The sequence below is a fragment of the Lineus longissimus genome, chromosome 8 (genome assembly GCF_910592395.1).
Source record: "Lineus longissimus chromosome 8, tnLinLong1.2, whole genome shotgun sequence".
NCBI lineage: Eukaryota > Metazoa > Nemertea > Pilidiophora > Heteronemertea > Lineidae > Lineus > Lineus longissimus.
Window position 1 is genome coordinate 2,452,279 of NC_088315.1, and position 24,978 is coordinate 2,477,256.

A 24,978-nucleotide genomic window follows, 5' to 3' on the forward strand; every position below is an offset into this window, starting at 1 on the left:
GAACCTCTCCATTAAGGACACCATTGGGACTAACAAATGATGTCATTGATTAAGATGTGTCCTGAATAGAGGTGAAAACCAATGGAAACAACCAATTTGGGACCAAATAGAGTGTCCTTGATAGAGATGGTGGACTCAATTGAGAGATGTCTGCTAAAGGACATTTTAAATCGCTGTATAAAACGCCGTCACTGTGTGAATTTGTGCAGTAATGATCACAATGAGCACCAGTTAGATATAATTAGCACCATTAGAAATTGTCAAGCTAAAACAATGCCGATATCTGACAACATATGTGCAGCCACAATAGAAATGCCGCCAATATCATACAATTTGAGTGACCCCGCCTGACAAATATTACTCTAAATCAGAATAATGAGGAAATAACCATCATTATCCGAAGTTGATTTTTGTCATTTGGGAGGCAAACATGAAGGAGGTGAGACCAGTGCTGGTGTTGTTGCTGTTGACGTTGTGTGTGGTTCTTGCCACGGAATGGGGGGAGGACTCGGACGAGTACGACCTTTATGAGGAGGACGGTGAGACATTGCACTAGATCGCATTTTGACCTCGGGCTTTTGCTCTCTTTTTCTGTTTCAGTTTGCCTTGACATTTCATCCATTCCCATCGGACCTCGTCAAATTATATCTTCTTAAGATTATGACATTTTATCCAGCAGCTGTCCACTGGGACCTGATTGGACATTTTCCCCCCATGGTGTCTCTTAGAAGTAAAAGTAAAAGTAACTTGATATTCCTGATCTTATTTTCAATGTGACTGGTCGCTTTTGTTTTCTGTTTTCTGTAGGCCTCATGATGATATGAAGCTACGTCACTTTGCCTTCCAGATATGTGTATGGGAGATATGGACGGCATCACGATCAATAACCATAACTGCGCCCAGCACGTGCAGAAGCATCCCAACAGTTGCTATGACGCCCAGATCTACGCCGTCTGCTGCCATTCCTGTGACGTTTTCTATCTAGAAAATGAAGATTCAAGACCAGGTGAGCATCCCGACACACTCCGCTGCAGTTGATGTTCCAATGTCTTCCTAAAATGTTCCCAGCGTCCCTGGTTGTATCAATGTCTTTATGTTTTCATTGTCCCTGGTTGTACCAATGTCTTTATGTTTTCATTGTCCCTGGTGGACCAATGTCTTCCTAAAATGTTCCCATCGTCCTTGGTTGTATCAATGTCTTTATGTTTTCATTGTCCATGGTTGTACCAATGTCTTTATGGTTTCATTGTCCCTGGTTGTACCAATGTCTTTATGTTTTCATTGTCCATGGTTGTACCAATGTCTTTATGTTTTCATTGTCCCTGGTTGTATCAATGTCTTTATGTTTTCATTGTCCCTGGTTGTACCAATGTCTTTATGTTTTTATTGTCCCTGGTTGTACCAATGTCTTCCTAAATGTTCCCATCGTCCCTGTTTGTATCAATGTCTTTATGTTTTCATTGTCCCTGGTTGTACCAATGTCTTCCTAGAATGTTCCCATCGTCCCTGGTTGTATCAATGTCTTTATGTTTTCATTGTCCCTGGTTGTACCAATGTCTTTATGTTTTCATTGTCCCTGGTGGTACCAATGTCTCTATGTTCTCTATGTCTCTATATTTGCATTACAGGATGCGAATATGGTGACCACGATGAAGATGAGACCTTCACTGATGACCTTGATGGGACCAATTTTACATGCAAGGACATCACAGCAGCTGAAAGGCATAAATGTAGCCAGGACGGTGTAATGAGTGCCTGTTGTGCTTCATGCAGTCAGGTGGGGCAGCAGGTATCTGGTGTGACGATACTAGGAAAGATTAAGGAAATATTCGATCATGATGAAGAGGACTTTGATAGCTAGCTCAAATAGAATGGCGAACTTCGAGAGACAATAATAGCAGAAATGGCCGCCTCAAGTGTGGGGTCTCATTCTTGTATATGATGAATTATTTTCCCGTGGAGCATCTAGAATGCCAATAAAATATTCAAATGTAAAATATTCACGTCTGTATCCATTCATTTTTATTCTAGGAACATTGCCTTGTCATCATCCATTTCTATGCAAGGCTATCAATCTTGCTCAGACTTCTGGTCACAATCAATCAGTGATCATCCACCACCCCCATTCTCCTCGTCCTTTTTGAACGACATTATCCCAATAAAATAACAACAACCAAACCTTACTCAGTGAATAAAATTTTTTTCTTTATTTCTCAGTTCTTGTAAAATGTGTCCACATCTGTCATGTTTGGAACAAAAAGTCAACCTCTAATATATTAAGAACAGTAATAAGGCATAATATCTATTATAGTGTATAAAGTAGTAAATTATCATTTCCACTATTGTTAATTGTATATGGGTTAGAAAATGTACATGCAAGGTCTAGTAGACAAAGGAGAAATACACCTCTGATTTGAAATTTCGTCTCTGGCCCATGGGAGAGGCTTGAAATTCTAAATCACAGGTAAAGTCCTAAAGAATTTAAAGAATATCTGATATTTTCCAACCCTCATACTTTTCAGGCCATATGTCATACCATCTGTATATTTTCAAATAAGGATTAATAAGAGGAAAAGGTCACTCCAGGTGGCCTTGTACCACTCGGGCCTGTCCAATGAGGACATGATTTAGCAGCTTGTCCACCTATGTAAGTGACCTGGTACCCGTCAGGCAAGTAGACCAGAAGAAGGAAGACCTTCTTCAGTGAGCATATCTAGTCTATCTTGGTGAATGATGGCCCATACCACATTGAGAAGATCCTAACCTGTGAAATAATTTATTAGGACAGGCCATCCAACCACTTGTGACCAAAGTATGTCCAGACTCTATACTGGAAGAAACTCATGTTTCCATTAATAACTAAATCCTAACAACATATATGTAGACTACATGTACATGCAATTGGCTGAATACGCTATACACAAATTTCTTCATCAACTTTAACCGGGACTATAACAGACCATAACATGACATGCACATGAACACCAACAATATTATAGCTACTGGATTTCATTACATACTGTACCAAGTATGGATTAGAGAATCTAATCTATACTTTATACTGTATACGGCCACTTTAGGCCTCAAAGAAATTACGAGCCATATTTCGAAACAAACTTGATCACTAAGAATTAACACAGGGCCTATGAATTCTGCCAACAAAGACACACATCACATAAGGCTGTGGGGAGCATTCTGCTCGAGAGAGAACCCAGGTACATCAAATTGACTACTTTTTGTATGTACAAAATATTACTACAATAATAATACAATTTTAGAACACACATTGTTCTAGTTTTGATTCATGATTAAAGTATGGAAAGGCTAAACTAAGAGGTAGAGACCTACAAATTTGCAGGTTAGGGAAGACCAGAAATCCAAATCTGAATAAAAATGCAAGCAACCTGCAGCAACCCAACCATGGGTTGTGGCTAGATGAGTGAATGCTACTTGGTAAACTTGATTGGAGACAGTTTTCCTGTTCTAAGCAGAGTGTTTTCAGGAGCTTTCCATGTTTCCTTTTCAGAGAAACTGAAGCTGTCTCTCATCCGTTACCAAGCATACGGAGTAGGGTTGTGGCTCCTACTATCATATTCGATTCAAAGATGCATCACTCAAAGAAATGCTGGAGAACCAAAAACATCTCTGTTCTATTCAATTCCTATTGTACCCATACATTATATTACTTAACCGTTATAGAAACCATATTCTACTTATTTTGGCACCAGCAAAGATTGCCAGAAGACCCTATAACCATAGCAACTACTACAGTTGGTTTCCATGGCAACTGGTTTCCTGGCAAACTAACCGAGGTTCAATTTACTAGAACCAGTTACTAGATATCTAGCATAGCAACCAATATGTAACAATTGGTCACCGTGGTTATCTTGTCCCAGTTGCCTAGCAACAGCCTTCACTCTATAGCAACCAGAGAGCACCGATTTTGAAGAGTTTATGTATACCACGGCCTCTTGCGTATCCAGCGAATGGTGTATCCACTATCCACACGGATACGGATTGAAGCAGCCTCTGCAGCTCTCACAGTCTCTCTCACTGACTGCATGAGATTCTGAGCATTGCCGACCAGCATGTCTGTTGCCTCTTGATCTTCCTCTGAACCTGCAGATGGAATGGAGACAAATTGGGTTATAAGACATATTCAAAAGAATGGGCAATTTTTCAGTTTAGGTGAAGAAACTCGCATTTGTACTCGGGTGAATAATGTTGACCAATAATTCTGACTGAATGTAGACTAGTCTTTCTACTGGAGGCTAAAAATAGGTCATGTTTCTACTTCTGTTAAGTTGTCCTGCTCTTCAAAAACGGTAACTATTGACTCAACAAAATACTGCTAGGGTAGTGATGACTGATTTACTGAGTAAAGAAAATTCATGTACATTGAATTATATGGGATATAGATGATGGTACCAGATTGAGGCTGGGAAGGGCAGTCGTGACTAAGGCCTCCTAAGAGGAATATAACGGACAATTACCAGGGGGTATAGAACAACAAAATGACAGTACATTGTACATGTAATGTACATGTGTTGTAACTGGAGCGGCATGGATTCAACGCTCATAGCAAATATATGTACAGTTATAACGAGAGCAATACAGTAACTACCGGGGTACCTAGGTTAATGAGGATATGTTTAAAATAGTTAGACCAACACCAAATAGGGGTTAGGTAGATGGATCTTAGACCAGAATACAACCAAACCAAGACAGAGATTATAAAATACAGTCAAAGATTCACAAATCGAGAGTCAACAATGATGCAAAACTTTTTAGTTAGTCCATGTAGTCATTACATTTCACACCAATTTGGTTGTGAAATAATTCATGCGTATTTTCATCTTTTCATACAACAGCATGAATTAAACAATCATGTCAATGCAACAACATCACTTTCTCAGGAAACTACTCTACACATACAACATCATCCCTAAGTTTCTATTCACAACAATTTCCAAAACAGTCCTGGCATGTCCAAACCCGTGGATGCGACAATGCGAAGAAACCATTCAAACTCATCAACTACGGGGTGTATCGCTTCAATTCTTTGGATTCAGATCCCGATGTACAGTGACAACTAGGTGCAATCTGGATAAAGCTACTGGTGGAAGAGATACTAATGGTTTGGCAGCAGTGGGGATGATACTGCCAAGGGGTAAAGTTAATCCCAAGATTCCACTTTTGAGAGTAACAAAATTTTTTCTGCTGCACGCTGTGACTAACTCAAGAGCTACTCATATTCAAAACAACTGGTTGGGCTCATCATTGATGCCGATTTTCACCAGAACTGGGCGTTGTCAGTGATTTGTGAGTTTTCCTTGAGTTAGTTAGTTGTTTGCAGCAGGTCTGGCAGTAGGTTTAGATGTTAACTGGAAGAGGATTGCATGAAAAAGTTTCCTCCACCTGGTTAAAAGATGATACATCCACGATGTAAAGTGTTGCACTGAGAACAATCGTCTTACCTTGTTCATGAAAGATGTGGAAAAAGACATCCGAAAATTGCCAAAAAATGGTTCAGGTCATTCCGACCTTTTGTCAATATGATTCTCTTATAGGTGTGTTATGATTCATTTCGATAGAGCCAATATGGTATTGACCCATAAATTTTGATAAAAGCTTTTCGGTTAACACTTTCACTTTATGAAGATATAGAGGTTCTTCATGAGACATTCACACTTGACATGATGCCACGTTATGCCATATTAGCTGTCATAAGGTCAAGCATAATCAGAAATGAGAAGGTGATTATCGCAGTGCCAGTCATCCAATTTGATAGCCAGTAAGGCGGATACTTGGTTATCATGTGTCCCCCGTCAACTGTGATATCAGTGAAGAACCTCTACAGAACAACACCATACCGAACCGAAGGTAGGAACGTCAGGAGATGACTGAACAGAGATAGTGCAATGTGCAAAATGAACATGACTTACTAGATTCTGTAAATGTGATTGGCGGGAAGAAAAAAGCATAAACATGAGTGACCATGATGCAACACGAGCGCACATACAAGACGAATTGACAAAGACATTGACACGCTGGCTGATGCAGTGGCAGACTTGTCACTCTTATTTTTTGATAAAACAGCCACAGACCATTATGCTCACCATTCGAACTGTGGTTCAGATATGAGCCATAGTTACATGATCCAAATGGCCAATTTATGTCATATGACCTCCCTGGCCTTGTAAAATAATGTCAATTCAAATCCTGTGAGGCCCCAATTAACTCACAGGATATAGGTCACATCTACTACTATGACAATGCCTTTGTCCAATAAGCTAAAGAATGCATAGTGAATGATTATTGTTGATTTCCCATAATGAAGCATCTAATTACATGTAATTTGAAAGATAAGGGAAAGGCTTTTACAACATTTGCGTAGTTGATAAGATCAATGCTAACATGCAAATAAACAACTTCCTAAATGATCGTGAGCCTGCCATAAACTATATGTCCATATTGATAGATCTCGTCTAAGTTATTTACTAAACCATGCGAAACTTGACTTGCATCTTCTAATTGCTACAATCTCATGGGTATCAGTGAAAAGGTGTTTGAACTAGTTTTGAGCTAAGATTACCGACCTAGATTATACATATAAAGAGAAAGGGGCAGGAGAAAATCCCATGAGCCGTCTGTTGAACAAAGATGCTGGGGAATTTACTCTTGTTGAAAGGGAATGATATGGGACATAGGGCATTTTCAAAAGGAGGTTCTATCACAAATGCCAGATTTAAATCTAATTGGGTTGAAGGTTGAACTTTTCAAGCAAAATGAAAATGAAAATTAACTTCGAACTAGTTTTAAAATGATCCTACTTTGAGGGCAAAATTCAAACTCTAACAAAGAACAAACAGGTGAAAATCATATTCATCATCTTAATCATATGAGAAATTCAATTGTATCAACATCTCAAAAACTTTCTCGAAATTATATTGCATGCACGTTAACTGAAATGTACAATATTGCTAAAGCTGGCAGCAGAATAGTTTTCATGCTGCTTGGCGGACACATTTATGAGAGCAAAGCTATGAAAACTGCAAATATTTTACTAGCTGTGTCCAATATTTATGAGCAATACAACACTGATATAACTTCAAGCTGATATTTTGTGCCAAATGAAGATAATTTATGTTGCGTTCCAATACCAAACAAATGTCATTTCCAATGGGACCAAAGTCCCCTGGCCAAGAGTCTTGGATTGGTTTCAACCTTTGTACACAGTGTAGCATGCACATGAAATGTATTAATGGTAAATTCGGATGATTATTTCATGCCCTTGTGGGTTTTTTGGCGTATTCACAACTTTTCAACACCATGCAATAATATTTACCGCAATTTATTTCGCTTCCATCAGGGGTTGGGATAGGTTCTACATGTATAGATGCACAAGTGGAATGAGTAAACAGGGTTTTCCAAAAATGACAAAAATATGGGTTTTCATGCCAATAACAGACAAAAGGAAACATTGGAAAAATCTGATCAAAAACAACACAACATACATAAGAACTGAATGAACTTATTTGAAAATGATCAAATCTGGATTGATTAGCCATGAAAGTGAAGTATTTGTTTCAGAACACTGTTTTGTCCAAAGATAAACTTTATGCCAAAAGATTGATGTTGACAACTATCTTTAAATGTCAAACTAGCATATGACATAAGAATAACAGGCATGCCCAAAACACATATGATTGACAAAGAGTTAAGAGTATTTTATGCATCATTTACTTCAAAGGAGGCCACAAAACATATAAACAGCCAAAGCCCTGAAGTTTCACAATCCTGAAGTTTCAAATGCCAGCATAGAGCAAGGCTGGCTTAGGCTTAGTTCAGACCCTGAGTTGTGATCCCTCAAATACTGTAACAAACAGCTCCATAGCAGGAATGAATATCAGAAATCGTTTTCCATTATTTCGAAAGTAAGTGTAGAGCAAGACTTTGCTTAAAACATTCTATGCTTAAGATCATCTTTACTTAGTAAAATAGACCTACCCTGAGCACCGAGCATGGTGGCCTTTACTGTTGACAAGATATTGAGCTGTGTTCCTATCGTGGGGATTCTCTCACACACTTGGAGGAGGGCCTGCAAAATAGACACAGTAATATATCACTCCGCTCTGCAGGAGCACAAAGATACAGGTTACCTCAATGCGACAATGCTGAGATGAACAGCTAACATGACCTAAACCATAAATCTATTCGTGAAGTCTCTGCTAACTTACCAGTCTCATCCTCCTGTCAGTACACTCAACCCCGACCTCCTTGGCGAGTCTTGTTACCTCAACCGATGCCTCGGCAATGGCCTTCGCAGTCAAGATGAGTTCCTTCTTGTTGTTCACGCCTCCTTCACCTCTGAAAGTATGAAATACACAGGGTGTTTCAAAAACTTGAACCTAACATGATCTATTCAGATACTTTGGAACCTTTACAAAATTAACATGTATTGTGAGTCTGTCATAGCAATACTGCCAGTGGCTCACAGTAGCCGAACATCACAAATTCTTGTCCTATCCCTGTAGGTTGGTGTTTTCGAACCGCTTTATCCACCAAGAGTGGCGAATGGATTGGTCTCGAAATAGGGTCCACAAGCTTTCAATTCAATTCGAATACTAGGTTGAAATGGTAAGAACAAGAGCGCAACAATGCAAGGTGACAATCTGTTTCTATACGTACCTCACCAGCTCACTAAGCCTGGCCATCAAACGAGCCATCTTCTTGGCTGCTGCAATCAGGTCGTTGTCCTTGCTGGACCACTGCTTTGCCTCCATGTGAAGGGCATGAGCTGCCATCTGCAGATGAAGGAACACTAGATGTTACCGAAAAACAAATATCTAACACCTTAAGTTAACAACAGACTCAGATTTCAAGTTGATTCCTAGTTCCTAGTTGAAACCCGCCAGGGAAGACTTCTTGAGGTATTGTCCTCTTCACGAGTCTGTAGAGTATACTACATACCATAATAGGTTGATTAGACTGGGGAATAGGCATCGTGAAGTCATCCTCATCATCCGTCTCTGGTGGTGGCGGGCGCGGTGGTGCGGCATCCTCCCGTGGTAGTGGTGGACGCGGTGGACCAGATTCTGCAATAGATGGCGTGACAATCAGCACAGAGGCCAGGAAGAAATTGAACCATGCAGATATGCAAAAATCACATTCTGGTTAGTTATTTCTTAAAAGAATCAAGAAATGTTATACCAAATTCCTAACTGCAGATAGAGAACAGAAGGGCAGCCAAGGAAGCAAAGTATAGTCAGTCATCCTGAAATAAGAATTGAAGCATCGGATGCCTTGTTAGGTCAAGAGACTAATTCTAAGCTAAGCACTGCTTTCTGAAAAAGAGATTCAAGTTAAAAGCCTGCATCCTTGTTGTGGCACTGGTAAAAGACTACAAGTAATCAAGCACGAACACAATTCAGAAATGTCCAAAAGCATGTGAAATGTTTCATCTGTTTTTGCATGATCGTATAAAATTATACTTGTATCTTGCAGTGTCACAACATAAATATTGTTAGTGTGTTAGTGCAATGAACATCATGCGTACTAAAGCAAAAAGCATTATTTAATGAAATATAATGCATGAACTTCAACTGAACTCGGAAAAACTGATCTTACATTAATCTCTAAAAGTTGTATAAGTAGTATTGGTATCCATAAACTCTTCATCAGTATTTTTCAGATCTACTAAAAAGTAATTAATGTATGTAATTGATATGATTACTGCTCTTAGTTTACAAGAAAGACAGCTCAGTAGCTAAATGAAAACATGCAGTGAATTACATGCCACTGTACAGAACTGTGGGCCAAGATGTGAGTCAAAGCAGAATATTCACAACGGCAGCAAATGACTATCAAACAGGGCACAGGCATTCATATCATAACATCGCGTGCCAATGACGATAAGTTAAAAACCTCGGCCATACTGGTAGTTCTGGTTGCCACCATAGAGGGAGCTCTCCAGGTGCTCGGCCATTAATGGATCATTGCTGCTAGAGCTAGCACCAGAGGGACTGAAGGAGGAGTCCAGATGACCATGACTCCTCGGGGATGGACTTGTGGCAGGGGAGGCGTGTTGGACAGGAATCCTCACCCCAGGAGCACCATACGTCCCTTGCGCCTTCTGCCTCTGCAAGGAGCCGTCAGATGTGTAACCTGACGGGTCATAGGCCCCTGGGGACGTCGCAGCACCATGGCTATCGCCACCTGGTGTGTAACGGAAGTCAGAGTATTCCGGTCCCCCACGTCCCATACTGCCATATCCAGAGGGCGATGCATGGAGCTGGCTCGACTGTTGTGGGGAAGCTGGAAGAAGAAACATATGAATTACTGACACTGATCTGAGCGTGCAATATACAAACCTTTACCAGAGAAGTTCTGAAGTTTGTAACTGTACATTTAGAATTTCAAGTCAGAGAGAAGAATCAGAACGAGGCGGCATCACCATGTCTGACCTTTGTCCTTAAAACTGCTTTTGTTAACTCATGTCTGCAAACTTAATGTAGGAGTTACCACCTTATAGACAAGTTCTCAAAACAGAAGAACCAGTTCAACTTTTAATGATCTAGTTACTGATACAAGGACAAATGGTGGGTGGAGTTTGTGAATGGTATGGTATGAGCAATGTGAGGAAGTTATAACAGCTCTCGAACCAAAAAGTACAGCAGCATCAGACTAGTAGTAGTGAGTAGTGAGTATCTAATCTAGTGGGAAGGGAAGATGGCTGTCAATGCTGTATTCTTGAGAGTGCATTGTAGGCAAAATAATGGTATATGAAACGAACAAAATTGGATTGGAAAATGAACGTAAATATGGCAATGAGGAAAGAACACAAATATCGGCATGGAAATGAACGTCAATGTACAAGGGGGGGTGTTGCATATCAAATCTATAAGGTAGCTACCTTCCACCAGTGGTTCCATGTGGCGAGCTATCTCGTCAAAATCTGGCAGATCTAGCGGTGCAAAAAGACAACAAATAAACACTGACTTGCATAGCATTTTCTACGAGAATATGACTAATAGAAATATGAAGTTTTCAAGAAATCATTTTCCTAACATCTAAATTTCAAGGGAAACTATTTACACAAAAAGTATCACGAAGAATAAAATCAAGAAAAAAAAAAAAATTCTATTATGAAGAAATTTCAAAAGGACTACTGACCACCATTTTCTTCTGAAATATTTTTGGGAGAAGAAATAATTTTTTATGAAAATTTGGATCATTCTGAAGAGTAAAACTGCCACACGTATAGAAGACTCAGATGATGTAACGGCAGACGACTCTGAAAACAACACAGTGCTCACAGCAGACGTTGATCTGTGCCTTTCCTTACACCATCTGTCATCATGTCATGAAAGTCATCCATACCAGATATATTTCAATGAAGTCGGAGATGAATATATAAAACTGGTGTTGCAGCTACACAGAAGGGTGCAACGGAAACACTACTAGAGCATAGAGCATTACTGATCCTATGAATTATTTCCAGAACACGTGATTATGAGAAGCTAAAATCAGGCAAACGACTCAACTCCAAATAGAATGTAAGTGCAATTGAGTTGTTACCAAATCTTGAAGTTCTTGCCAAGCGATGAGGGCCTTACCTGAGATGTTTAAGCCGCCGATATCAGGGGCATTGGGTACGTTGCCATGGCCTTGGTAGCCCCCATGGCCCTGGTAGCCATCATGCTGAGAGGAGTAACCAGGAGGGTAGACGACAACAGCATGGTGAACTTTGCCTACAGCAGTGATCAACTGAAATAAAGAACAGAGGTGAACATGATTTGACACCAAAGGTGAGATACTGTCAGGATAGACACTGCCTTAATATCCAATTAATTTCAAAACAAATCTTGATATCTGAAAGTAACTTGCTCAGTTGCTCGAGGTGGGAATGAACAAGTTAGGTCCAAAATGGCTACCGTAGCAGGACTGGAGGTGTAACTACACAAGACATACCAAACTACATATGTTCATGGCCACACTTGTAGAGTACGACATAGTGGAGTCTACACTGTAGGGGAGTCTTGTGCACATACTGAACCACTGTTATGACAAGTTTTCAAACTTACAGCTTGATTAGAGTTTTTCCACCTTCCTACAGCCATCTGTTCGCCGGGGTTTGTTGCTACTGCTTTAGAATCCATCAGCATCGGGGGGATGGCTGAAAGAGAGATGACATGGTAAGAAGAGGAAGTATCAGTGGTGAAATGTTTGTAAAGATTCAGACCACATTGGCTGGTGAAGTGTATCCGCAATACAGGAGTGACAGTCTAAATAGGTAACAGCAATGATTTGGCTTAAGTTTGAACAGGCATTGGATAACCCTAGGTGTGCAAGGATGGGTCGGATCCTGCTGCGTAAGAGAGAAAGGTGCTTACATTAAAGTCTTTTGAGTTCATCCAATCACAAAATTAAATGGCACTCACTTGATTTCAGCATAGTGACCGCATCATTGACTCTCTCCACAAACTTCGGATCCTCGTTACTGGTCGCCTCATGAGCGGCAACTTGAACACAACGATTAGCACATCGTGCGATCCTCGACGTATTATCAACAAAAGCAGGACCATTCATATCAGTAATGGCATGTTCGCATTTCTCAGAATGACGGATTATGCCCTCCTCTGAAAAAATCAAGACATTTTAAATTCCGGTAAAAGACACACAGGACTATCTCTAAACAAACTGTCCGATACGAACTCTCTTTATCTTCTCATAACAGTTAAATGCAGCCTCCTAATTCTTTTACTTGCCTGAAGCCTTGATGAAAGAAGCCGTATCAATCGCCTCATCCACAAGACTCCGAAGATGCTCCATGTTTGATACCCAAACCTTCTTCAGCAATTCGAAATGTTCTCTCACAGCCTGGCTCTCTGGCCGTGCCAAGCAGATCTTGGCCGCATGGACGACCTGTGGGGTCAGATCGGTTGCTTGCTGAGTATGAGTCATGATCGTTTCCCACAGCTTCTTGTTATTACATCCTGCTGCGGCGACCATTCGGCCGATTGTTGCCAGGTTCTTGGAGTGGTTGATAAACTTGATGGCGTTGTCTTCAAATTCAAAATCCCTGTTTGGTGTGCCTTGAAGAGAAATGGAAAGGATAGAGATCTCATAGTAACGACAGATTCACCTGGGGTGAACAAAGTGGGAACAAGACAACAGTTCAAACCAATGATCTAGACACCAAAGCCATCTTACCAAGTGGAGCAAAAGCAGCCTTCTGTAACCTGCGGATGGGCATCTCAATGTCGGCAAACTCCTCGACAACCTGCCCGACGAGTCCATCCTGGATCAAGTCCTTCAATGCGTGGAGCTTTTGAGACAGGGCCTGGGCGACCTGGCGGGCCTCGGGAGAATTGCCCTGACCCCTTCGGCAGAAGTCTGCAAGCCTCCCAGTCAACGATTCGACGTTGTCACATAGTTTCGTGAGGTTTGTCCTCATTGGTTCAGGGAGGGTGTCAGCGACCTTACGACCTTCAGTGACCACCATACGCGCAGCTTGCTCTCCTGAAATTGGACGAGAATAGTTGAACAGTTGAAGTCAGCAACCAACTTTTAATTGAAAATGAGGTCAATTTATAGCTATGAAACTAAAAAATTTCAATGAAAAGATAAAACTGTCTGTAAATCTAATAAAAAAGATCCGATGTCATCGATCTTCATGCAGAAAGTAATCTATAGAAATGGATAAAATCCAGTACAACATCGATATTTACGACAAAAATAAGCACAACAGCAGATGAAAATGCATTCAGATATAAATATTTTGAAAAGACAAGTACTCATGACAATTAAAACTTTGCCTTTTTCTTCTGTGACTTCATACATGGCAGAAACAACAGATGTTGACATACAGCTGATAAAACGGATAAAATCAAGGCAAGATTAAAATATACAAAAGTTCCAGATGAAAAAGAAACGATTGCATTCCTGATGGTGTATGATTGACATCAACATGCACAGTAATGAAATAGCAGCGCATAAAAAACAAACTTATGAAGAAAACTGGCTCACAATATCAATACCACAATGCGTATGGTTTGCTGCATGAGCTAAGAAGACTTTCGGTGCCGACATCACTAGAGAGTACCTGGGATATGGCCCAACCAGTACCACTTGCGTCCAAAATTATCTAAGTAGAGAACTGAATACAGAGAGGGAGGTAAGGGGATGTCCATGAAGACTGTTGAGAAAGTCATCCATAAAACGTTTGCACATGACCATCCCAGCCAGGTTGACTGTACCTTTTCCCAATTTGTTTCAGATTTTAGAGTAAATTAACTACATATTTATACAAGGTTGACAGACTTCATGGATATCCCCCAAGTAATGCAAGGTAACAAACAAAGCATATAACATTGGTGTGTTACATAAGCTTGCTGGAAATGAAACAACAAATTAGTGTGAATAAAGCCAGCAGCTGGAAATTGAACAACAAAGTTACAAATGACAAAATGTTTTACAAAATAGAACACAGTAAAGTTAAAACCTCCACTATTTAGTGCCACATGTAAAATCAACTTTGACGCCTTCCAAAATCATGGTGATGTGGGAATTCCTATCCAATCCCAAATTCTCACCTCACTGAATCATACAAGATGATAGAATGTTTAGCTGCTAGGAAGTACATTTCCAGCACCTACACCAAATTTTTCAAATCTGTCAGCAACCACCTGGTTGCTAATTAACACTTTCAGCGCCATCTGACGTAATTTTACGTCTTGCAAGTTCACACGGTTGAGCCATCCGACGTAATATTACGTCGCATTTTTAAATTTCCCGCTTTGTCTTCGAGGCGACTAGCAGCGCAGTATAGGGGAAAACAATTTAACTATACAGCGCTTGAAGTGATAGTATGATGTTCAGCCAATGTGCTATTTATAGCCAAGATTGTCTGCATTCGAATAGGCGCAATGGCGGGTCGAAGATTGATGACGGGGGCAGATGTAGCCGAGAGTATGCCAAAAAGTGGGTATTCGGAAAGACACCAGATATTACTGTTCTATGTGTGGGGTACCATTGTGCAAAATCAAGTGCTTTGCTGACTATCATTCCAAATTAGCATTGTAAAGAGATCTAACAAAGAAGAACCAACACAGAAAATTTCATGTAATTATCTTTATTCCTTCTATTGTTTTCATAATTTTGAAAAAGGGTAAAAAGGGGCGTAACCTTGGCCCCTGGGGGAAGTACGCTAAATATGGCTGGGCGCTGAAAGTGTTAAAGGATGAATAGCAATGTTCACTCAAAAAAATTTCAGCAATTCAGACTGCTTAGTGCCGTGTTTGTAAAACCGAGGTTTGAATCAAAATAGATTTTTGAGCGACACCTAGTGGTAAAAGGCATAACTATACCTTCAGCCATTCGTGATTTCTCGGCGCATTCAACGTGAATTTGTGAATGGTTGGCTTGAAATGGCAGAAAAAGATTACGTTTAAAACCTGCTTACTCCATAAGTTGATGAACTTTGTCGACTCAAGCTTGGTAACATTTCCTGCACACTGGTTCAGTAAACGTAAACAGATTCGACTCAAAGTGAAATGAATTTGACACTATTATCAGACATTCCAACCACTGATTGGATATCACTCTTGATGATAATTTCAAGTACATCAGCACCGATACCGATTTCTTCATACACCTGAATGCATTAGATGCTGTATTATCATCTCTGGCCTTATTCAAGAGATACATTGTGTAACTTTCCAAATGATAACCTAATCTGAGCCAAACGTCAGATGCATTAAGGCCAAACCTCTTTAAGAGATGGTTTCTGACAAATAGCCAACGAGCAATGATTTGATCATGATTTCATATAGATCAATGAGAAACACACTGGGTAACCTTCCAACCAATGCTTGACTGAACTCAGGATGCACTGTAGCAACACCAATTTCAAAATCATTTAAAAAGAGGATTTATTGCATTGAAAAGGATGGGTCACATAAAGGGAAAAAAAATGTCCAAATCTCAAAATCGGAGATAAGGGGAATTTTTTTGTAGAGCAAGGGTGAATGAGGTGTTTGGGGGCAAAATTTAACAATTTGAACCAAGTATTAGTATGTAAGCTTGAAATTGAGAAAAGCAAGATTAGTGAGAAAAATTTATCTGCAAAAATAAGCAACTGGTCCTGAGGATTTAAAGAGGCTTCAGATGCTGTACTTTGGAACAGTTCTTGGTTTTAATAAAGTAGATCATGGTGTGGATTTGACTTGACCAAGGACCGATCATGAGGGGAAGTCTGGAGACCAGTTTTGGACAAGAAGAAGGAAATTCATGATAAATATTTCGAATGTACTTGCTTGAAAATGTGAACAAGGATTCTGAACTCGGTTCATGCATGTGCGTCGCCACCTACTGGTGTCATGCAATACTGCACCTAGTTTCAGTCCCGCTAGCGAGAGTAGGTCGGCAGAACACGCATCAACAGTCTGCATCAGATGGTACTGCTGTGCGATGCGTTCGGCGCTGTCTGAAAATGATTGACCAATCAGGGCAAGAAATCTGATATGAGGTCATCGGTACATGAGCACTTCAAACCTAAAAGTGTTTTGGTTCTGATTTTAGCCCCCTATGGCCAAACTGAGACCACCAAATTTTACTGAAAGGTAAATGTATTTCAAGTCTTGGGTGCCTAACTCTTATGGCAGAAATACAGGCGACTCTCACCACCTGATATCAATGCTCACCAGGTTGAGCGAGAAGACTAAGGCTTTACCGGTAGTAAAACAAGGAGTGAAATAAATAAATCTAGTCTACAAAAGGACAAGTGCTTCAGGAATCAAAATAAACTGAAATAGGTTCTAATATTTTCTACAGTTTGATTAGGAAGCCAAAAATCAATGCTTCTAACCCCTTCCCAAGGAGCATTTAGTTATTATATCAACGCCATCTATGGGCAGCATTACTGACCTACTCCCTTGTCATCAACCTGCGGGGAGCTGATCCAACGCTGCGCCTGATCGATTTTCCCAGCGATCGTGTGAGCTGGTCGGATGACACCAAGCTTCTCTGCCTTGTCCACGATGCCAACACAATCGGCATTCAACCGTTCCAAGGCCATGCCAAGGTTCTGGGCTAACTCCCTCGCTGCTGGTGAATTACCCTGAAACAGAAGACAGAGTCTTTCAAAAAATGCTTTCTTTGAAGGAAAATTTTCGTCAAAAAAAGACCAAACAGTTTCAAACATCTGTCCTCTTTTGTGTTTTCTCCATCAAGCTGAGAGGTCGTTGCAACATTTCCCATTAACTTCACCTTGCCCTTACCTGCCCTCTCTTTCGCAGTTCACAAAGTTGCTTAGTCATCGTCTCAATATTCGCGATATTCCGCAACATCGTATCCCTCATCACAGGGTCGACGCACCGATCGGCGACTTTCCTCGCATCATCTATAATCTGACGGAGCGCCAAGGCACCGATATTGGCTTCGTCTAAGGCAGGATTGGCCAACCACTCATTGGCAGACACAGTGTTTGTTTCCAATCGTGTCTAAAAGGAAATTGAGAAATAATTATGATAACGAACTAAATGACTTCTCAACATAGCTGGGGAATGGAACAGTGACATCAACTGATTTCTCTACTACCAACTTACTGTAGCCCTCTTCATGATTGTGATGTCATCAGAGTCCCACTCGTCCTCATCGTAGGTCGTCAGCTGTAGAACTCGCTCAATTTCTCCAATTTCCAGCATCATCTTATTCACAACGTAGTTTCTATTTTCCTGGGCTTCTTGAAGGCCAATGCCACCTGTATTGAGAAGAGAAGAATATGGGTGAACTATCCTTACACCTGAGATGAGGAATAAACCATTCCTTTTGGACAGCAGCCCCAAAAGGTCAAAACCTTGTAAGGGTGAGTACCCCAACTCTACCAAAATTCCATGGACCATCCTGCCTCCTTCAGACTAAGTTTCACGACTACAGAGGGTAGGTTCCATCCAACTTTGCATTAAATTGCAGACAGTGCAACCCCCGACAGATTAGCAAATGAACTTGGCCTAATTTTTCACTTACCACTTTCAAATGTGTTAACGCATGTTTTAATACTGCTGATAACAATAGGTGTCAGTGATTTGACCTCGTCAAGGGAGTGCAACAACATGTCACGATGAACCTGGTGTGTCAACTCCTGCTGTCTTGTGTCCACTTCTTTCGTCAAGGATGTCAGGAGAGGGGTGAGATTCTGAAATTTTTGGAAATTCCTGATAATGAGCTTTACAAGGAATGATCAATTCAATAGGTTTTGACAACTCTTGACTTTTGGGGACAATTTAAGTGTCTTGTACCAGGCCACAGATGCCACAGTCGGACAGAACAACCACGAAATGTTCCTTTTTTTCTTTGATAGCTTCTTCAGAGTCACAACTCTGCCTAAGCATGATTCACCAAGCATCAAGAGTCAAATTTCCTGGAATATGACGCACTTCTTCTTCTGAAGTGGGTCTAGCCTGAGGCCATCATTTCTGCAACCCGATACTTTCTTGATAGTTATATGATTACTTTACAATAATCATACTGTACAACTTGAAGTTTCATAAACTACATTACATCAATAAACCAGTTACGTTTACTGGGTAGCATTTCTCTATAAGAAGCTGCAAACACCTTAGTACGTAGCAAGATGCATGGTAACATTTACATCCTTTGATTAGAACATGAGGAAGTAATCATCAGCTTGAAAGTCATGTAAGCAGACGATATGGGCAGGTACCTCTGTTTACACTGAAAGATACCAGCAATGCAGAGCAAGCCGATTGCTAAAACTTGATTTGTGCAGATATCTGGGGTAAGAAACGTGCTTAGATAGTTTGTTACTGGACCACCTTGCCAACGGGCCGAAGACCTAGCCACAGATCCTCTTCTCCTTGACAGCAACAGCAAGAGTCACTGGACAGTCATCCAATTCACTTTCTAATGACTGCAGATCTTCATCACAGCCTCACCTGAACAAAGCCGAGTAAATCGTCCATGGTTTCCACCACCTCTGTGATAGCAAGATACGCCTGAACATTTTTGCATCTTCGCAGGATCCTCCTGACCTCGCTCTGGTCAAGGGCAAGCAGTAACGCTGAAGTACCCTGGAGAATACCTGAAAGAGAGCAGACAAGATGCTAAGGCACAAATCAAGAGCGAACAAATCACAGCACAACCTCCCCTAGAGGACACCTCTCCATTAATGACACCCTCTCTATTAAGGACACTAGCTTGAAACCAAACTGGTCATTTTGATTCAATTCAACCTCTCTAATCAGGATGCCTCTCTATTAGGGACAGCACTGCCCATTCTAGAAGAACAAACAAGACGTAAAATCTTCAAATCACTGCCACACTGACCTCTGGATCCTTCGATAAGTTTTGCCCTAGCTGGCTGAGAGAATGGGTCATCCTTCAGCATGTAAGCTGCCTCCTTGAGGAACTGTGATGCATCCTGGACTCGGTTCAAGGCAATCGGCATGTCCTTCTTCAGTACCTCATCAGTGGTCGAAATTGTTGTCTCTTTTCCAATCTACAAACGGAAACGTTTTGTTTCAAAATCAAGGGAGATCATGACTTCATCAAACCAGTTTCACACAAAGTTTACAGAACAAATTGTAGTTTACAGTATCATTTAAATATCACTTGGGCCTGCTTTACAGTAGAGTAGTAGGCCTACATGCTGCTGCCTATGTGCTGTCATCAAAACCCGATAGTTATTCATACTGATATAAGTAATGATGAATGAGGAAGCCAGAGTTCTCCTAAATGCATCCGGATGCAACTATTAAATGATCCATCCAAATCATACAATGTTTTATGGTTTGACTAAATGCATCCTGAGCTTCAAGTGATTTCCACTTGGTAGGCCTAGTTATCCCAGCAAAGCAAGCGAGAGTAGAAACATGGAAGTGAACCTGTTTTGAGAGGATGGCAATACAGAGTCGGCATGCATCCAGGATGTTTTATTCGTATCTGTAATACTTACAATGACGAGATTGTTGACCGCATCAGCAACCCCTCCGACCGGCTTGGTGAGATCTGGCATGGCGTTGCCATCTTCAGCCTCCTGATGAAGGATCACAAGCTTCGACACCTGCAAGGCAAAATTGTGACGAAAGATTCAAGAGGGGGTTGACAAGTAAATGTATGTCACTGCTGTTTGCCTGAGCCCATACCCTGGACTATGCTGAGCATAGCGGATAAGCCCAATTTGCGCCATTATCTTTAACTGCAGCTTCCATCCATTGGGTCCAGCATCATCTTTAGTGTGACTTCGTTCCATGATCTACGGTCCGCTCTTTTCTCTGCCCAACACAACTTCTGAAAGTTCATTGACCCGTCTCCAAATCCCTTTAAATGAAGACCTCACCCGTGTAATTGACAACACTGGAATGTCACTGGAACTTACAAGACACTGGGAGACAGTTATGGCCAACGATGGATCCATTATGCATGGACACAACATCTTTTGTAATGAACCCGGCTAGGTATTCTAGCAGTCTCAGCGTCATTTTCGAACCATGACAAATTCGATTGGATGATTTTAATTTTTAAACAATTACACAGCAGGTTACCTTGAACACTCTGGACTTGTTTAAAGGGTTAATTGTCTCTATCACAGTATACACTTTTTAATGCTCCCCATTGTTCCATTATTTCCGTGCTCCTATCTCCCATACACAATATTACCAATCGCATCATTAGGTCACTTCATTATGAACAAAAACAGGAACATTTTCCCAAGCTCTGAAGGAAGGCTAATTAGCAACCAGTTGTGTTGCTAGACAACCTAATTATTGACATGACATTTCGAGGATTACATTTTGACATGTAGATGTGAGGAGTCTGCTCTAATGTGGACAGAATGTCAGCCCAGAATGATAATTCACATCCAACTCCACAGGTGGTGCTAGTGTAAAATGTTTTGCTAGAATATACAACTCCCCCCCCCCCCCCCGTGGTCTAAAGGAACGTGTCCACTGCAGAATGAGCCTTTACCCTTTTTAAGGAGGAACTAGAATAGCAAGTGATGAGTTGACTGACTTGTCCTTAGCCATAAGTTCTCATGATCAGCCAAGTAAAGCGCTAAAACATGAGCAAGAGTGAATTCATGATGTCAAGTTGTTCCACATCTATCCACAGGAAGTGGAGAAATAAATAAAATCCAGCACATCACAACTCTATTGGGACCCATTAGTCCACACTCAATCAATGAATCATTCTACTAGCACGGCAATTTTTGAAGCCACATAATATATCAAATGGTTGCTGACATTTTCTTCAGCACTTCTGAGGATCAGACATTCAGAGCAAGAACACCAGTAGTGAATAATTTCTGGGATAGAGCCAATTGGAGATCGACGTCTGATTGGGACATCTTTTTTTTGCTCTTGTAGATTATCATTTCCTGCACGAGATGATTTGCCACTTGTTTGCTTGTCGATGGGAGGAATGGTAGTGGGCAGGAACAGACAGACAGGACATATTCACCTCCCGCAAACCCACAGTTGGACGAAAAGTTTAAGACACAAAAAAGGACCGTCAGCCCATTTCAAACTCTGCACAAGCTCCATCAACACAGCCAATTGGCAACCTGCTCCTTCCCACGACTTCTTCATGCAGAACTGGGTAGATACTTCAATATGTAGAAATCAAATACTCCAAAATCACAAAATGAATATCATGAGAGTTTTACATGAATGCTGATGAGCGCAGCCACTCATTTATCCATTTAGTATGCTATCAGGGGTCCACTTCACACACTGAAATCTGCTGAGGTACCACTTCAAACGATGATTCATCCAAAGCAGAAATATAGTTTTTTCAACAACAATAATTCACCACAAGTCACCCTCTCAGAATTGGCACCTCTCAAAGCGTTGATGTATAGTTATAAGCATGGGGGTGTTGTTTGGGGTAAAGATACCAAGCCAAGTCTAACCTTTAGAAATCGCAACAGAAAGGGTTCAACTTGAAATATCATGCAACAGATTACTCATGGAAATACATTGATTGTGAGAGATTATCTCAACATCTCTCCTTCTTGATGGAAATCGGCTAATGGGTCTCGACAAGATACAAGAAAGGTTGAGTCACTCTGAATTGTCTTTGAGAGGACTTGACAATCGTGCATTGAAGGCAACAATCTGCTTTTACAGTACCAATACAAGACTCCTCACCCAGGGAAGAATGCAGCCATAGTTTTCTAACCAAATATAACAGAAGCCCACAAGGTCATCTATTTTAAAAATACTAGAAGGAGCAGTGGGAGTTACTCCTGTCGTAACCCTAAAGAGTTCTTGTTTCCATGAAGTGATGTCATGAAGGTATGTTTCTTCAAACCAGTATTTAACTAATTTGTCCTTTCGACCTGCATTCTAGAAAGCTACAATGTAAGTAACAGTTGTCTACAGGTTTCAACCATTTCAGTGCCAAAGAGAGAAGCTGCCACAGTACTCAGCATGAAAGTCATTAGAACATTTACCAAGTCTGCTTCTTCTTCTGAACAACACCGACTCTAAGCAAAAGGTGGGCTGAAAGTCATGGAGATCTTTCCAACCAAAACCATCCGTGCTCAACTTCATCCTCATCCAAAGCAAGGGGCTTGTGACTTTCACTTTCCGACAACTAAACATTGCATCAGACCAACCAGGAGAAAGATTACCTTGATGAAGTTGGTAAACTTATAGCATTCCCCAGATTCCTCATCTCAGATTTAAAGATATTTGCTTACTTTGGCTGGTACGGCATGAAAAGGGTTAATACCTGTACCTTCTGTTAAAAGATAGGTGTTCATGAAAACAGCGGCTACATGTATCTGATGATTCATTGAACCATAGAGCTGATATCCCATGTTTGTGATAAAAATAGACCAGTTCCTGTACAGTAGAGATAAACTTTACATTAGGCGGTGCACTGGGATGGCTTCGCTTCTACATGTATCTTCTCACTTCAGTTTCCCAATCCCTCTTATTCAAGTGACTTCTTGGGGGGGGACAACTTACAAGACATCGATCTCTTTTTGCTTTTTAAGGGGGAACGCCATGGTACATGTAGACCAACTGTAGACCTACAACCAGGTACATGTATTTTAAAATGTGGGACTTCGAAGTTTTTGAAGAAAACTACTTTTTACCCATTAGCTGTATGTAGTGCCCCAACATAATGTCAAATTACAGAGTATTTTCATTGTAAAAGTTTCGAAGTCAACGTAAATTGCAATGGCCTTTCAACCAGTGTAATTCAAAGCAAACATTCCACGCTATTATTTTGAATTCATAGCATTGAAGTGGGTGCCCTATTCAGATTGACTAATGGGGAAAATGACCAAGCACACAGGCTAAAGCCAATTAGAGCTAACTTCAAGCTTAATTGGGTAAATTAGGAAATACACCCAAGGGTCAAGGCTTGCACTTAGCTCCACTTAGTAATAAAACCTATAGTCTAGCAAAGGCGGCACGCTTTTACATGTTTTATGACAAATTCAAAAACCTAGAAAGCATCAAAATTCACTTAAGAGACTCCACTTCCATGGAGATACTATCTCATTTGAGCGTGGGGAACACAGAAGGCACAAGAAAACAAAACATGAAAAAAAAATCTCTGCCAGGTCCATATCTGAGAACAGTCAATGACAATTCATGTTGTGATGTGACATACTGAATTGAGGTTACAATCATACAGGCAGACAGGTTACTGAAGAAATCCTGTTGCTATGAACCAGTCAAAGAAAGGAACATGTTAATCACTCTCACTTGCAACTGAACCATCCTCTTGCTACCTGTTTCATGATTCATGTAGCTCAGATGAGGAGTTTCATCTTGTGTTCGATACCTGCCAATACCTAGTATCGGTAGTGGCAGTGTACCATTGCAATATTGGATATCAGCATTCCGTAGCTTCTTACGATATACATGGCAGAGTTACTGGTAGTCGCTGAGTTCAATTTCTATAACAATTTGCAAGGCCTTAAAATCGGATTACCATGTTGGTGTTTCACACTTAAACATGAATAGTTGAACAAGGAATGTTGCCCCACTTGTCCTTTTACAATAGAACCTCTCTATGAAGGACGCTGTCATTAATGGAGAGGTGTCCTGATTACACAGGTCAACTTGATTGGAATTCACCAATTTGGGACCAAAATCAGTGTACTTTTGGAGTGGATGTCCTGCTGACAAAGGTGTCCACTAAGGGAGGTAACATTACATTATTGTTCGCTGTAACAAATTATTAGGCATACACCACATGACCGTGCCATGCATAATTTTTTGGGGGAATGACCACCAAAGTCAAAAAGCCATATGCCTTTTAAACACCAGCACAAGCCGGTGTTGATAAGTGCATACTTATTCTGCCAAAATGATATTAGATTAATTCAAGCTCGGCGCCCCATAAATATCAATTAACTACCAATTTGGCCTTTCCTCAAATCCAATACAATGATAAATGGCTTGCTTTTTGGACCAAAAAATGGCGTAGATGTATCTAAGTATGATTATCATGTGTATACAGAATTGTTTTAAATTCACACAAAAAACAAACAAAATAAGTTTTGAAGAGGTGTGCCCCATCGCGAAATGAGAGATGTTCAGAAAGTTGAGGGTTTTTACCTGCTGGGCCACGGGTAGAAGGATCCCTTCTATGGTCTTCGTGTGGAACACCGGCATGGCTGTTTGTTAAAATGTCCACCTCAGAAGATAGATGATATATCCAAGATAATCCTTGCCAAATTTCAGGCGAAATCCTCAATCCGTTCCCCTAAAAACTTGGGGCCAAAAAAAGGGAAGACCAACACTTGTTTTCGTGTGGGCCTATATCAAGGCGAATCCGCTAAAAATAGAACTGGGCGACTGCGCCTCGTTCTGCGCATCCAATTATATGAGGCGCTATCTAAGTAAAATTTGTACCATACAGGGTGTATCAATGAGCTGGAATCTTGGTATATCTTCCTACTAAGTGAGGAATGTTGGACCTTGACATCAT

General features: G+C 40.7%; 2 protein-coding genes across 7 annotated transcripts; one reads left to right on the forward strand and one right to left on the reverse strand.

Annotated features, from left to right (window-relative positions):
- Window positions 1-424: 424 nt before the first annotated feature.
- On the forward strand, window positions 425-2,003 carry LOC135492250 (uncharacterized). Its single transcript, XM_064778595.1, has 3 exons — window positions 425-539; window positions 848-1,006; window positions 1,629-2,003. Exons 1-3 carry the CDS (start codon window positions 431-433, stop codon window positions 1,859-1,861), a joined length of 501 nt encoding a protein of 166 aa, XP_064634665.1. The 5' UTR covers window positions 425-430; the 3' UTR covers window positions 1,862-2,003.
- Window positions 2,004-2,180: 177 nt separating this feature from the next.
- Window positions 2,181-24,811, reverse strand: LOC135492248 (vinculin-like). Of its 6 annotated transcripts, none has more exons than XM_064778585.1 (22): window positions 24,606-24,811; window positions 19,979-20,086; window positions 19,351-19,522; window positions 18,960-19,105; window positions 18,031-18,199; window positions 17,610-17,764; window positions 17,283-17,504; window positions 16,930-17,122; window positions 15,372-15,425; window positions 13,216-13,524; window positions 12,771-13,097; window positions 12,444-12,641; window positions 12,087-12,178; window positions 11,619-11,769; window positions 10,916-10,966; window positions 9,928-10,317; window positions 8,974-9,098; window positions 8,692-8,807; window positions 8,241-8,370; window positions 8,011-8,101; window positions 7,349-7,387; window positions 2,181-4,119 (listed from the first exon to the last, which is right to left on the reverse strand). In XM_064778585.1, the coding sequence occupies exons 1-22, from the start codon at window positions 24,660-24,662 to the stop codon at window positions 3,953-3,955; spliced, it is 3,462 nt and encodes a 1,153-aa protein (XP_064634655.1). In that variant the 5' UTR covers window positions 24,663-24,811; the 3' UTR covers window positions 2,181-3,952. The 6 variants fall into 6 exon arrangements, with proteins under 6 accessions (XP_064634655.1, XP_064634654.1, XP_064634657.1 ...); XM_064778584.1 differs by lacking the exon at window positions 15,372-15,425 and adding an exon at window positions 16,397-16,489; XM_064778587.1 differs by lacking the exon at window positions 15,372-15,425.
- Window positions 24,812-24,978: the final 167 nt, after the last annotated feature.